The sequence below is a fragment of the Notolepis coatsorum genome (assembly GCF_963971535.1).
Source record: "Notolepis coatsorum genome assembly, chromosome: 7".
In the NCBI taxonomy this organism is placed as follows: domain Eukaryota; kingdom Metazoa; phylum Chordata; class Actinopteri; order Aulopiformes; family Paralepididae; genus Notolepis; species Notolepis coatsorum.
In genome coordinates, this window is record NC_140171.1 from 36,658,292 (window position 1) to 36,673,428 (window position 15,137).

A 15,137-nucleotide genomic window follows, 5' to 3' on the forward strand; every position below is an offset into this window, starting at 1 on the left:
CTGTACGCCTCCTGACCTCTTCCTCCTCACTTCTCGCTCTCCGTTGCACAATGTAATTTTAATTTTTAAACTTGTATTATGCTCACCCGTTTGTTTACTCTATTTGAGTATTTTTATACAAACCCACCAACCGACTTCGCAGTTAAACTTTTTGAGCATCATAGGAAAACCAGGAATTGGTAGAATGCGGGAACGTGAAAGGAACGGTAGTATTCCTGCCTCTTCCCGGAACATGGAAGACGATGGCCGCAAAAGAGGGGGGGGGAAACCAGTTCCTCTTTTCCCTCAGTCTGTTGACGGATTGTTGGTGTGACGTGAAATTTTATACACACTAGAACGTTAGAAGTTTCTAACTTTTATGCTTAAATTGGTCATTATAGTTTACTTTCATAAGGTCCGGAAGAAGCCCCTGGTAGCTCCTGCTGGCCTCCTGTAATGTTTTCAAATGCCTTTTTAAATTAGTTTCCAATTTGTAGATGGGAAAGACTTGAGACGTCAATGAAACGCAGAGACTATATCCTAAATGTTTCCCCCACCTCTTTCTTCCCCTGGACTGGTGAGAGGGGAACTGCCATTAGCTGGGTATGAATTACATTTAGCTTTTTTTTTTTTTTACTGATAAAAAAATTAAGTATTTTAACAATACTTCACTTTGGAATGCATACCAATCAGAAATTACTGTCATCTTTTGTCATTGTACCACTGAAAACCGTTTTTTTGTATCTTATTTCCATACTTCTCTGTTCTTTTGAGATATTTTTTTTTGGTAGGGTAAGACCTGCTATTAAAGCCTTGGATGAATGAAACGTCTGGGTTGCGTTGATAACGACTTATTTTTGATGTAGATGTTAAAGGAAGTTTATCCACATGATCATATTTAATTTTCTCCATGTTTTCCAAAAAAAATAAAATAAATGCTTTTAGATATTATTGTGTGTTCCATTTGTTCTGGTGACCACGGCTTCACAGTGAGATCCTCCTTCAGAATCAAGACAACGGCAAAGCTAGTTTTCCACATAGTTTTTTTAATCAAAAGAAACATGACAATGTCACAATAAATAACCATGCTTTGCACTGCTGATGCTTGCTTTCAGAAGAGAAAGCAAACAAGGAAAATAAAAAGGCCAAATCCAAACTGAAAAACCCCAACCCTTTTCTTTTTTTCCTGCTTCTTTGCTGTCGTGCAATAGTGAACAAGGGGAGAACATCAGGAAGACGGGGAGTTCTTCCGTTGCTACGTCCTTTTTTCCTTCTTCCTTACAAAATATAGATCCAGCCATAGATGGTGCAACTAGTGATGCTGCATCAGCTCTTATTTCTAAAGAACCTTGTTATTTACAAGTGAAGGGAGATGGTACTGGTGTACTACATCTAGACCAACTGGAATTACCCATGTGGCTCTCTTGCCTCGAGGCAGATCCACTGTCTGGCTTCCAGCTTCTTCATCATAACCTCCTTGTATCGTATGCCAGGAGGCAGGAGGCCAAGCAAAAAGGATTGAAAATGTTTTGACGGCGGCGATGTTGTGAGGATGTATGGATACCACACCTCTATACGCTAGTCAACTTCTTCAGTCCAGGTACCTCAAGTAATGTCTTGGGGTACGTTATGCAGGCCTGCAATTTTTTAAATAAAAAGTACAACAGAGGAATTCCAGCCTCTTTTATTACCATCCATAAGACTTGGTTCTATGACAATGATTGGGAGTGTGTCACAACAATGGGGTCTGGGGATGGGATGTACAGGGCATCGCCTACAGTGTGTCATGGACGTGGTCCACATCTTGGTTGCCTACTGCTGGATCGTGCGAATTAATCTGGGGCAGAGAAAATAAAGTTCTGTTCAGACACTGATCTGCTGTGAGTTCTCTACCTCATAACGATTTACACTCCGTCTGTGCCCAATTGTTGTAACTGATTGTACTGCAATAAGTATAAAAAAAAATAAAAAATCATTAGGATGAAATGATCATGCTGAATGTGCTTAGTGGTTCAACATAGAATCTCGCTCTAGTCCTATTGGTTCTTTAAAAGACTGGTGAGGTGCTAAATAGAAGTGACACCCTGTCACCACGTCATTTGGCTGAAGAATTCAAATAAAAAAGGTGCAAGCCAAATCACTTACGTATATTGATGTTCTGACCCGTGAACTAGAAAAAACAACTCATGAAAGAATTGCAAAAATATATGGATGTGGAAATTGAAACTACCATCTCTGGCATCGTTGAACTGATCTGCAAACGTTCTGTGTCGTTGTAATCGACAGACATTACTGAACAAGTTCTGTATCGGAAACAGTCATGCAAGCAACTTTTGATGTTCATGTGGTCATGCATGTATTTTACGCCATTTACACACTTTTTGTTCACAGACCTGTGTTTTAACCTGTTCAGCTGGGTTGCACAAAGAATGTGCAACTATGTCTCCTAAATATGTTAGTTTGGTTCAAATTTGTGCTAGAACGAAAGCCTTTTTTCTCATAAATTGCCGGAAATCCAATATGGCGAACTTCATGGGTCCTGGAGGCAGAATAGTTCACGAGGACATAAGTGTAGCAAGTCACATCTCCACTGTATGGTTAATGAGATACGGCCGTTTGAATTTGCGGTTTTCAACGCAACATTATAGCGCCACCATGAGGATTGTTAATTTTGTGTCATCACATCAACTTTTGCTGTTCTATCAGCATGCCGAAATGCATAAAAAGCAATGCGTGCATTTGAGGTACATGTGGCGGAAGCTGAATAATAATAATAAAACCACCGATTACAATAGGGTTCAGCCCCGTCAGGCTTGCACCCCATTAAAAGGGCAGCAAATGAGGAAATGGAAGACGGAGCTTGTTGGAGTAAAGGTGGAATGGAGAAAATTAGGACAGGGATATTTTGGGCGGTCTTGCCATACCCTAGTCTTGGCCAATCAAATTAATCAAGAGGACATTCAGGCGGGGTGGGTTACTCATGGACCACAAAAGGATAAAAAATATCTATATAATTGTAAACTAAGCATAAAATAATTGCTTTTACAATGTCATGTAAGAAAAAGTAAAGTATATCCCCATTTATTTTCAAATGTACACACTTTTATATATCTAGTATTTACAGATAACTTTCATCCTTGCTGTGCATGTACCGAGTCTGGCTATTTGAGTTTGAGATTGTTTGTGTTCTTGTGTGATTCCACGGGTGGAAATTCTGCAAGGTAATAGCGGCTGTGACTCCTTGCAATAATAGGGAACTTGTGAATTTGTCAAATACAACGGAGCCAAAATGCCAAAGTTGTAATGAAAGACATGATTTAAATAGATCTTTTGGGGGGATTGTTTTCTTTCTTTTTTTAATTTGTGGTAGTTGAACGTGGAGAGGGGGAGACAGTAGGCAGCAAAGGTGGTGTGCATATTGGCGATGGTGATGCTACTGTTGTCAAGTTTGTAGCATACACGCATAGTGACAACCCTCCCAAGTGAAGGCTCAGTTTGACTGTTTGGGCAGGTGGGAGGTCGAGTGGAACGGAAGGCAGTGGTCAAATGGAGGAGCTGATGTTGTGATGCGGGGGGGGTTGAATCATCAAGCCTGGCTGGGTGTTTCAGTTGCTAAGGAGCAGTTCTGTCGCTGTTTCCACATCCCAGGATTTTGAAGACAAGGCCGCTATTACTGCATTCTAAAAGGAAACAAGGGAAGACAGGATAGTAGATGCAATCAATGCTGAATTTCCATCGGGATCAATAAAGTACTTCTATTCTATAAAGATATCCCAATCAGGTTTTTTTCAAACAAAGTTGATTAACATTCAGGGGACAATCTGAAGAGGATTGTTCAATTTGTAAAATATGTAATTATCCCCTTACATGGTTCAATCTCAAGACTAAACTATTCTGTACCCGTTCATATTATATACATTACATATTTGCAATAACACTCAAGAAACCTATGTCCGGTGAAGGTCCAAGGTAATACACATGAACATAATTAACTTACAATATCACCTATAAAATGCATAGCCAACCACATAACCATTCCCATTCCGCTAGGTAAATGTCTACAGTCACTGTGAATGTAAACGTTTCTCTGGAAATGTGTACGTTCACCATTTTCCTATGTTTACCGTAACATGCAGTATATATATTTTTAATCATACAACACTGGAGGTGGTTCTGACCTTATCAAAGCCCATGGCACAGAGTTTGTCTATTTTGCGCTTGTAGTCGGCACTGGAGACGGGGGCTGCTGCGTAGACGTGAGACCAGAGCCGCGCCGTCTGGTTGTACATCTCTGGGTTCTGTTTATACTGAGGGCGCAGAGAGAGGGACACAAGCACAAATACAATATTTAGCATGAGAAAACCCAATGTTCAGTTGCTGTGAGCCGGTTTCAGGGTCCATGTTGACCTTTTTTCTTTGGTCTGTATTTTGTGGAGCATGTGGTAACTGTTTTGAAAAGCGCTCTATAAATAAGGTATTATTTATCACCTCCATGGAGGATGTTCTCACCCCCATTTGTCTGTGAGCAAGATACATCAGATTGCTATATAATTTGCTGCGAAGATTCATAACCCCTAATGGAAGACGCCTATTGAGTTTGGTAACCCTGTGACCTTTATATCGCCACCATCAGGGCAAACATAACATTTTCACATGAGCATATCTCCTGACCCGTTAGTTGTAGTCACAAACTTTTATGTCAACATTCATAACCCCTAGTTCACCCCTATGGTGAACTCAACCATTTCATCTAGCGCCACCATCAGGCCAAACTGAAAGGTTATGGCCGGTTGGCATATAATTCGCTGTGAACATTCATGACCCCTAAATTCATTTGTGACCCAATGACCTTCCCTGTAGCATCACCAATGCCATCATGCTCAACTTTCAGTTTTCAAATTAGTATCTCCTGACCCATTAGTCATATGGTCACAACATTTGCTGTGGATATTAACACTTTGAGTGCCGACGACGTTATGTCGGTATTTCATGCCCCCCGTTGAGTGCCGACGACTTGCCGAATTGTCGTTTTATTTTTTTATTAGCGATCTGAATTCATATTTCATCAACAGAGTCTCCCGTTGGTACAGCAGCCCCTCTAGGAGCTCTGATGGGAAAATACCGCCCCCTATCGTCTATCCCTGTGTAACTGCAGGCCATTCGATTATACTGGTGGATGTGTGGTGGATGTGTGTGGGGGGAGCCTACTGGTTCCACTATGCTGGCGAGCCGTCTGATCAAGAGGGAAGTGATCGCGAGATGGAAATATATATGGAATATATATTTACAGCAGCCAATAATCAATCAATAAACGTGATCGATATTTGGAATGGCGATCAGGAATTGGAATAATCTTTTTGGAGAACATCTGATCTAAGGTAAGGAATCTATGTTACCAGTCTTGGGGTAATCTGAGCTGTTTTGACCTATATCTCAGCGTGTCCCGTATGTGTGTGTTTGTGTGATGTTGAGGAAATGAGGTAATTGATTTCTCAGCTCGCTTCTATAGCGTGCATAAGTACACATATACTATCGATAATCTAGCGTTTATTTGAAAACTATTCATAAATAGGCAGACAAATGACAACGTGTCTAGTGTATTCGAGAATATTCCAATAAATGCCATTTATGAGGGAATCTTTCTATTTTCCGGAAATTTGAGAAAACGATAGCTTTTCGAAATGCTATAAAAAGGATATGAACCGATTAAAAAACAATCCGTTTCGACAATGTTGACTGCAAACAAGTCATTGATAAGCGACGGGCAGATTAGACACATAGCCATAATTTAAAACATAGATTATGCGTTTTTAACGCTAACATTGAAGTGGGTGGCGGCATTCAAGGGGGTAAAAAGGAAAACACGGCCGGCATCAATCAATCAAATTTATTTATATAGCACGTTTAAACATGACGCTTGTCAACCAAAGTGCTTCACATAGCTAAGCTAAGTACAAAGAAAAGTATAAAATAAACTGAAAAAAAAAGTGTTAATGAGCCCTGTAAGAACAAACATTGATTTTGCTCACCCCATGATCTTACCTATAGCACCACCTCAGGCCAATCTGAGAACAAGATATCTTGAAAAGTAATCGCTGAATTGTCATGAACATTTTCTGTGCACATTCATGACCCCATGAAGAAGAAATCTCATGACCAATGGCCTTTCCTCTAGCACAGTGGTGCCCAACCAGTCGATCGCGATCGACCGGTAGATCGCGGGCTGATTTCAAGTAGATCTCGATTAATAAAATTTGATTTAAATCAAATCAGAGTTGATTTGATTTAAATCAACTCTGCCTCTCCTTGTTAACTACAACATGCAATGCTGTTTGTTATTTAAGATGAGGTCGGACTCGGCACTGACAGATTTGTGTTCATTATGCTGCTTTTATAAAGCCTCAAATGATGGCTTACAATATACAATTTTGGCTGGTAGCTCTCGGCTAGGTGGTAAATTAAAAAGTAGATCTTGGTTCATAAACAGTTGGGCACCCCTGCTCTAGCACATCTCCTGACTCATGGCCAATGGCCTTTCCTCTACACATCTCCTGACTCGTTTGTGGTACAGTCACAAAAATGATACTCTAGAAATAAAAAATGAGATGTAGAAATATGGACAACATATTTGCCATAAGGACCTATGAAGTTAGTCCGCCATATTGATTTTGAGCTGTTCACCTGATTGTCACAACATTTTGACCGCCAGATCCAATAGAAATTTGGATGAATGCATGGTAAACAGGAAGGGGTGTGTTATTAGTTGTGAACTTTTTGTCTGCGAGGAGCCCTGTGAAGTTTTAAGGCATTTGGCCTAATGGTGGCACTATTCTCAAACGTAAAAACAGTTTATTTGATCACGGTGACATTTGAAATGTATTTTCCCTTTGTGATATCCTACTATTGGTTAGGGCTGGGTATAGGTTAAAAAAAAAATTATAGAGTTGCCGATACCCGGGATTCTACTCAATACATATACCAAAACGATCCTTTTTTTCCTATACCTTACTTTGCTGAGTGTAAATGCATTTTTATACAACACTGCTTGAGTGTAGGGTTGTGCCAATGGACAATGTCATGGGACATTGAGGAGGGGCTGTGTCGGTGCCGATGTGACGTTCACATGGTGATGTGGATGGTTTTGCTATTGCAACCATTGCTCAACAAGTCCTTGTTTTTGTGCCACCTTTTCTTGGACAGCCTGTGTGACTGCCATTGAACTGGCCCATATAGTGTCTGTTGAACTCAGTCTAATTGAAAGGGAGAAGCAAAGTATACAGTATATTACTGTTCCATACATATCCTCTTTCTCACCTGGTTGGCTACTACTGCGTCTTGTGGGTCATCTGGTTCAGCTGCAGCCAGGAGAGCCTGTAGAGATAACAGCACTGTTCGCAGAGTCATAGCAGCTGCCCTGGAGGAGGGGGGAGGGGGGATTACAGGTGGATGGTGAAGGAGAGGGAGAGAAAAAAAACATGTCATGCACAACTGATAGACGATCATTAGTCCAAGCAGCACATGTGATACCCTGGCTTTCGCGACTAGTCGCCGATAGGGGGCAAAATCAATACAGCAATAGTTTACGTGCCGATATTATATCTATACAGTGACACCAAGTATCGAGATATATATATGTTTTACGATATAAGTTTAACTTATTTATTTTTTACCCAGGGACAGTGCACATTAAATCAACATCTTCAGTTTCCACATCAATGTAAATGTGCCAGAATTAGCTAATGAGCTCTTTTTCATCTGTACTCCCTGCCTACCATGCATGTCTTTACTGTTGTTGCAGAAAACAACCTACAAATGTACATCATCAACTTGTCTCATGCTAAAATCTGAATAAATCTGAATGTGACAAATAACATCCACCCACCGATATCTTTACAAATTCAAAATACGTTTTTTTTTCTTTCTTTTTTTATGTCCATTTGTCATTTTAAATGTGCATTTCTAAATCGCAAAACACGTGAGTTTGATTGCATTTATTTACAGATTTCTGAGAGGCCAAAGTGGCCGCACACACACTGGTCATCACCCTTTAAGCTGGAGTGGCTAGCACTATTATTTATTACCATGTGTGGGCCAATTAAACTCGTCAGTGTTTTGTGTCAAATTAAGTCATTTAGGCATGGTGATTTGGGGAGAAGGCCTACACCTATGACACACATCAACATTCCTTACACACCTCATCTGGTCCCCTGCTCCACCCCATGTCTCCTCACACACACTACAGCTAGACACTTATGCAGCTTTCCCCTCCCACTATGCCAATCCTGACCCCATCAACTTGCCACCCCCAATGCGCAACCATCTATGCGCCATTTACACTCTATTTTGTGTGTTTCTTAAAAGCCCGCCTCTTATGCATGTCTAGTTTTCAATGTTAACACGGCACTTGAATTCCTGTAGACTAGTCTGCTTCTACTCTCTGGAAAGACCACACCCACCCTCCCCTCTCCCCCCATCCAAGGTCAGAGGTCCCTCATCCCTGCCAAATCAGCTCAGGGATATGGGTATTTTTTACGCTTTCCTCTGGGAGGGGGGTGTCTGCAACTTGTTGGACTTCGTCTCCACATAGCAACACACACTCACATCTACAGGTCACTCTCACATCCACAGGGCACTCTAGCGCCACCTAGAGGCATGTGTTTGCGCCTTGCAGCCAAGTGCGCACACTAAGGCCATGTTTAGACGAAACGCTAGCAGGTGAATCCGGAAGAAAACAAATTCGGATGTGCCTTTTGTTTATACGGCAACAGCGTTTTTGCGGGGAGAATCCGCAAAAAAGTGAGACCACCTTCCTGGGTGGAAATCCTAGAAACTATACACCTTCGCGCTATCATCTGAACAGTCAAACCGCATAAAACTATGACGAAAGGGTTGTCAAATGTCCTAACCCAGTTGTACAGTAAATGACCAAGTATGGCTTTGTCAGTATTCCAATGTAGTGTACAGCGAACAAGCATGTCTGATTCTCTATCCACGGAGATCACCTGAAGGCTACATTGGCAGTACTTTTAAATACACAAGAATCAGTCCAGCGGCTATCGCAACTATTAGTGACTGGACTGGAGCCACTGTCTGTGTGACTCTGCTTTGGTCCAATCACATTCCCCCACCCACAGTCTGTGAATCAGAGGCAGAGTAGGGCGGGTCTTCACAGCATGCCTTGTTGTCTCAACGACCTGAGGCAGTGTAGCGTATGGGTTGCGTGAATATTTTCCCTAACGGAGTTGCACTTCCGCGTTCGGTTTGCGCGATCTGATTGGCCACTGACGTTTCTGGTCATGTGACATCTGCGCCAATCGTGTGACAGCGGGGCTCCGTCGTCTCGAGTCTTTACAGCCTCGTCTGCACGCAGAATTCCATCCCAAAACACTAGTCTAAACGCAACATTAAAAGTGAGACCGCAAGACGACTTTTGCGGTTTCTGTTCAGACTCTCCGTCTAAACATGGCCTAAGAGTGCGCCAAACCACCAGTCCAGCATGTTCCTTCTCTGCTCTCTCTCGATTTTGTTTCAATAAATATTTTAAACGTATGATGTGTCTTTGTTGTCATTGGTGTAAGCCAAACTAGTGAATTATTGAATAGCTAATGATTATGGTCAGTTTTTTTTACTTTAGAAAAATAAGATAAGAAGATATTCCTTTATTGATTTGATCAGGGAATTCAGGGAAATAGTAATAGACCACCACAAGTAAATTATTGTCCACATATTCAGTCATTAAATAGGAATATGAAATTCTAACTTTAACAAGGACTCATTGATGATAATAAACCATAGCAGGGGGTGGCTAGGTAGTGTAGAGGTCTAAGCACTCGCCTACCACCACAGAAACCCGGATTAAATTCCCGGCAGCGGTATCTCTGACTTGGTCATTCGTCCCTATGAACACAATTGGCAGTGTTCATGGGTGGGAAGCCGTGGGGTATGAGTCCTGGTCATTGCACCTACTGCCCCTACTGGGCAGGGAGGGGATCTGTGGGAGATGGCGTAAACCTCTGTGCATGTTCCACTCTCCCAGTGAAACTCCTCGCCGTCAGGTGAAAAGAATGTATCGGAGGAGGTATGTGGTCATCTACACCCTCCCTAGACTGACGGTAGGGTAGCGCAACGACCAGGAAGGGAATTGGCATAATAACTAAATTTGGGGATGGGAGTAAACGAGAGATAAAAAGAAACCGCAGAAAATCAGTGTGTCATGCAATGAAGCTCATTGTGGTCAGGCTAAATGGAATCACCAGACCTACAAAGACAGTTACTCAGCGTGAGAAACACGACCTTATCTAATTACTATGCTTTCCAACCAGTCTCTTGCTTGGCTAGACATCTAGGCCATTCTGTCATTTCCACATACTGTGGTGCAAGTGTGAATTTAGCTCTGTGTTGCCCTCAAGTTCTAGTTGTGTTGAAGTAGAGTAGATGGACTGTGTCGTCCATGGTATATTAGTGTTGTCACTATACTGGAATTTCGACTTCGATACGATACCTTGAAAAGTATCGATATTTCAATACCAAAAATAATAATAATAATATATATATATATATATTTTTTTTTAAACAAATTTTGCTTTTGTTGCTTGTTGATTCTCCTCAGCTTCTCTCTGGTACTATAAGAGAAGATAAATATAACACTTTTAAAACCCTTTGTTTATCTTTAGATCAGACATTTAAAAATAACTAAATTATCTAATCTAAATCAAACCCCTCTTAAAAACAAAAACCTGTTTAACCTAGCCATCTATAAAACATCATGCTAAAACTGTGAAACAAACTCCCCTAAAGAAAGAAATACATAGCAAACATGACTCAGTTATGCAATAGTGCTGCTGCTTTTTATTTGGTTAAAACAACAACTACAACAATTTTCATGACGGAGAGAGAGAGAGAGAGAGAGAGAGAGAGGGGGGGGGGGGTAGAGAGAGAGGGGGAGAGGGAAAGAGAGAGAGAGAGCGAGAGAGAGAGGGGGTGGGATAGAGAGAGGGGGGAGAGGGATAGAGAGAGAGAGAGAGGGGGGGGGGGTAGAGAGAGAGGGGGAGAGGGAAAGAGAGAGAGAGAGCGAGAGAGAGAGGGGGTGGGATAGAGAGAGGGGGGAGAGGGATAGAGAGAGAGAGAGAGAGAGAGAGAGAGAGAGAGATTTCTCCGGAGCTATGCTCGGACTCAGAGCATTTATTAACGTTACATTTTCAACAAGATTGCTGCTATTTAAACACTTCATGGAAACGGGGTAACGTTATGTCGAGTTCATACGTGTACTAGTGTAGCTAGTATGAACTCGACTTAACGTTACTCCGTTTCCATGAAGTAATTATAAAGGTGGCCAGCTACTGTAGCTAGCATAAGCTAACGTTAGCTAATAGCTGTATCGTTGGCACTGCTCTGTAACAACGCTTGCAAATGGGCATCTTTAGCTTTTCCCGAATTGGGGTAACGTTATGTCGAGTTCATACGTGTACTAGTGTAGTTAGTATGAACTCGACTTAACGTTACTCCGTTTCCATGAAGTAATTATAAAGGTGGCCAGCTAGCTAGCATAAGCTAACGTTAGCTAATAGCTGTATCGTTGGCACTGCTCTGTAACAACGCTTGCAAATGGGCATCTTTAGCTTTTCCCGAAACGGGGTAACGTTATGTCGAGTTCATACGTGTACTAGTGTAGTTAGTATGAAGTCGACTTAACGTTACCCCGTTTCCATGAAGTAATTATAAAGGTGGCCAGCTAGCATAAGCTAACGTTAGCTAATAGCTGTATCGTTGGCACTGCTCTGTAACAACGCTTTAGCTTTTCCTTCGTCGTTTACTTCAAACCCGAAGTACTTCCAAACAGCACTTCTGCTGTTTTCTTTATCCACAAGCACAAGTTGCGGAGGCTCTGCACTAGCCATCTTCGGAGCTAAAATCTGTTTACAAACTGAAGACAGGTCTGCGAGGGGGAGGGCTGCAGCGGAGGAGGAGGGGCAAGCGTGTGTCTGTCTGTCAACAACTTGCGGTAGAACACTGCGAGCAAGCCAGCTGGTATCGATACTGCAGAAAGTATCGATATTTCGGGAAATGAGTATCGAAACCGTTTTAAATATTCAGTATTGATATGTATCGATATTTCTGACAACACTATGGTATATATGGCTTGGTTACGTGATGCCAGGAGACATTACAAACCGCCACCTGTAGAGGATCGCCGTGTACGTGTTGACAGGTGCATTTTCTTTTAATAACACTACTGAACTTCTTGATTTATTGTGATGTTTCTTCTTGACTTGTTTAAAGAAGACATGTCCAGCCCATGGGGACATTAACGTGTGATTGTGGGCTTTACAAATACATTTAGATTTGATTTGATGAATAAAAAGATGGTTTGGATTGGAAGTCTTCTTGTGTGAAAAGCTGCCACAGATAATATTATGAATACCATAGGAGAAACCCTTGACCCTTCTTTTTCTCCATCCCTACCCGTTTTTGTGCATATTGCAGTTTTAGCGATTTCTCAATGCAAGTTTTTTTTTAAACACAACAACATCAAAGATGGTGACCAGTGTCCATAGCAACGCATGGCAACCATCTACCTTCCCACCCACTTTGCAACCCCCTATAGGGTACTGATATCAGTTTTTCCCTCTGGAACAAGTGTGACGTAGAACACCAGGTTCAGGCATTGTTGACTCACCACTGGTCTTTTAGAATGTCCAGACATATCGCTCCTGTCACAGAACTGATGTTAGGATGCCAGATCTTTGTGATGAATCGCACCTGAGAGAGCGAAAGACAGAAGAGTGATCTGAATGAAAATGTAACGAGTGAGAAAGAGAATAGAAGGTGTGTGTGTTGAGTGGGGAGGGGGGGTGAAGCAAGATAATAAGAGGTAGAAGGTAAGAACGGACAGCATTTCTGTGTGACTTTGAACTTACCTTTGGTGGGTTAAAAGGATATGTTTCTGGGATTTTTATTTCAAGCTGATACCTGCCACCTTGAAAAGTAAAGAAACAAGACAAAACTGAAATAAGTATCTGGCAAAGAGTTGTGAAATTATTTCAATACCACCTCGTTATAGATGGACGTGTGTTTGTTTGTCACCTTCATAAGGCGTGTCTGGCGGACCAGCAATCTCCCCCCTCAGTTCTGTGAAGTTCTCATCGACCAGATCTACTTTTATCTGGTTTTTACTCGTCTATCAAAGACAAAACAAAATGTCACAACGTTATGAATAGCACTACAATTTTCGTTACAAGCCTTAGGGTCTCAGTCAGTGATACATGTTTACGTCTAACACACATTCTGGTTTTAAATAATAATTTAAGAAATGCAGCGATAAGTTGTATTGCTACCCTCGAATTCTAGAAAACCTATCTATGGTACAGGCATAGGCATGTTGATGTTAGTCAGCTTTTAACTTGTTTAGCAAGTCGTTGCATAATGTAGTAGTAGGCTATGGTAGACATCTAGCCATGCTAGCCGGGGTAGTCATCTGATGACAGTTGATTGAATGAATGAAAACGTTATTAACAGATTGCAGAATGGGTACAGTACAGTACAGCTCAATACATACAATTGTTAAGGGGATGCAGACCAGAGAAAGACTTTCGTCTTGTTTACATAAGGGTCCCCCATTTTCAATTCATCATAAACGAGTGAACGTTATAGCTTGAGGGGCTGTAGAAGAAGAACAGTCGCTTTAAATGACTAAAACCCTTTATAAGCCATGTTATAACCTGACACCGACCACTAATAGAAACGATAACGTTACCTAAGTTAGTGAGCAGCTAACAGTACAGCTAATAATGTCATGCTAAAGTTAGCTGGGGAGCTGACGCTTACCACATCAACCTAGCATTGCCATAATCATTGTTTTGTTATTGTCGTCTTATTATGACTGACATATTGTTCATGTGTATCCATACAGACAATACAAGAAGCAAGTAGAAACTCGTTTATTTAGCACTGTTATGTAAAGGCCTTCGGCTCGATCCCCGGTGTTTCCTGAACACACCCACCCGATACCGGTGACCCTCCGATGTTGATCATGATCAAGCCTAACTAACTATTTTCAAGCAACAAGCAACATCATCGAGTGAAATAGTTATCATCGTCATCATACCTCTTCGCTTTTGAGAACTTCTTTGAACTCCCGTTTGATCCTCTGGACCGCGATGTTAGCCATGGTTCCGTGTCTCCTCCTGTTGGGATCTGTACCTAGAGAGCAGGCCTCCTCCTTGTCTGTGTGATGATGTCTGGCTGGCTGACGACTGCTGCTGGGATCCCCCCCTCTCTCTCTCTCTCTCTCTCTCTCTCTCGTTCGCTCCCCTTTTCCACTTCAAAAGCAGCTCCCCTTTGAAAACAAATGGCGAGCGGCGACCCTGGAACCCCTGCAGTCTCTAGAAACACGCAGTGTGCAGTGAGATGGAAGAGCTAGAATTGTTCTAGATTGGTCTCCTCGTGGTGTCCATTTGTATGTCTTTTAGTCTATTTTCATTCTGATTTAATTACCGGACTGGCATTATTGTTATTATTATTTCTGTTATTGTCCTGTGAGTTATTGTTGATTATTACTGTTACTGTATTGTTTGTCTTGTTAGTTGTTTCATGTAAAAAAATAGAAAATAAAAAACATTTGTTAAAAAAAAAAAATTGGTCTCCTTGTTTTCACTTCCCTTCTGGATGTTTCTACACCAACGCGAGTTTTGATTGGCACACTGTCATCATGTGATACGATTATAATTAATTGCACACTTTGTGAATGTGTTGCACAATCATTTGAGGTTATTTCCTTTTTTTCTCGACTTAATCTTTCAAACAAACACACACACACCCTGTCCATTCTGGAAATGTCACACAAAACAGCACAGTGATTTCTTCCTATTGTTCTTATTTCTTATTAATCAGTGTAACACAGTTTGCTCAGCTGTATATATAATCGGTTTGCCATTAACTGGTCACGTTGCATTATGTGTAAACAGTTGCCCAAGCTACACTGTACGTTTTAGTATGTGATTATTACACAACACAACTCTGCAGATGTCCTGTTTCCACTCTGCCAGTGGTTGATTGGCAGCTGTATTGTTTGTTTACTATCCGTATGTCGTCCGGGGCGGGTACTTATTATGATTGGCTCAAATACCTGCCTATTAGGATTTAAACCAATTACAAAACGA

General features: G+C 41.5%; 1 protein-coding gene across 1 annotated transcript; it reads right to left on the reverse strand.

Moving 5' to 3' along the window:
- Positions 1-1,005: 1,005 nt before the first annotated feature.
- ube2kb (ubiquitin-conjugating enzyme E2Kb) lies at positions 1,006-14,221 on the reverse strand. Its single transcript, XM_084319036.1, has 7 exons — positions 14,084-14,221; positions 13,063-13,156; positions 12,897-12,955; positions 12,656-12,738; positions 7,294-7,393; positions 4,158-4,286; positions 1,006-3,659 (listed from the first exon to the last, which is right to left on the reverse strand). The coding sequence occupies exons 1-7, from the start codon at positions 14,144-14,146 to the stop codon at positions 3,585-3,587; spliced, it is 603 nt and encodes a 200-aa protein (XP_084175162.1). The 5' UTR covers positions 14,147-14,221; the 3' UTR covers positions 1,006-3,584.
- Between the last annotated feature and the right edge of the window lie 916 nt (positions 14,222-15,137).

What these genes read in the sequence shown, in the direction of transcription:
- ube2kb (XM_084319036.1), bottom strand. Translation starts at nt 14,146, where the DNA reads ATGGCTAACATCGCGGTCCAGAGGATCAAACGGGAGTTCAAAGAAGTT. An exon ending in AAGTTCTCAAAAGCGAAGAG is followed by an intron (nt 13,157 to 14,083) that starts GTATGATGACGA and finishes TGTCTTTGATAG; the next exon opens with ACGAGTAAAAACCAGATAAA. An exon ending in GTGCCATGGGCTTTGATAAG is followed by an intron (nt 3,660 to 4,157) that starts GTCAGAACCACC and finishes GTTTCCTTTTAG; the next exon opens with AATGCAGTAATAGCGGCCTT.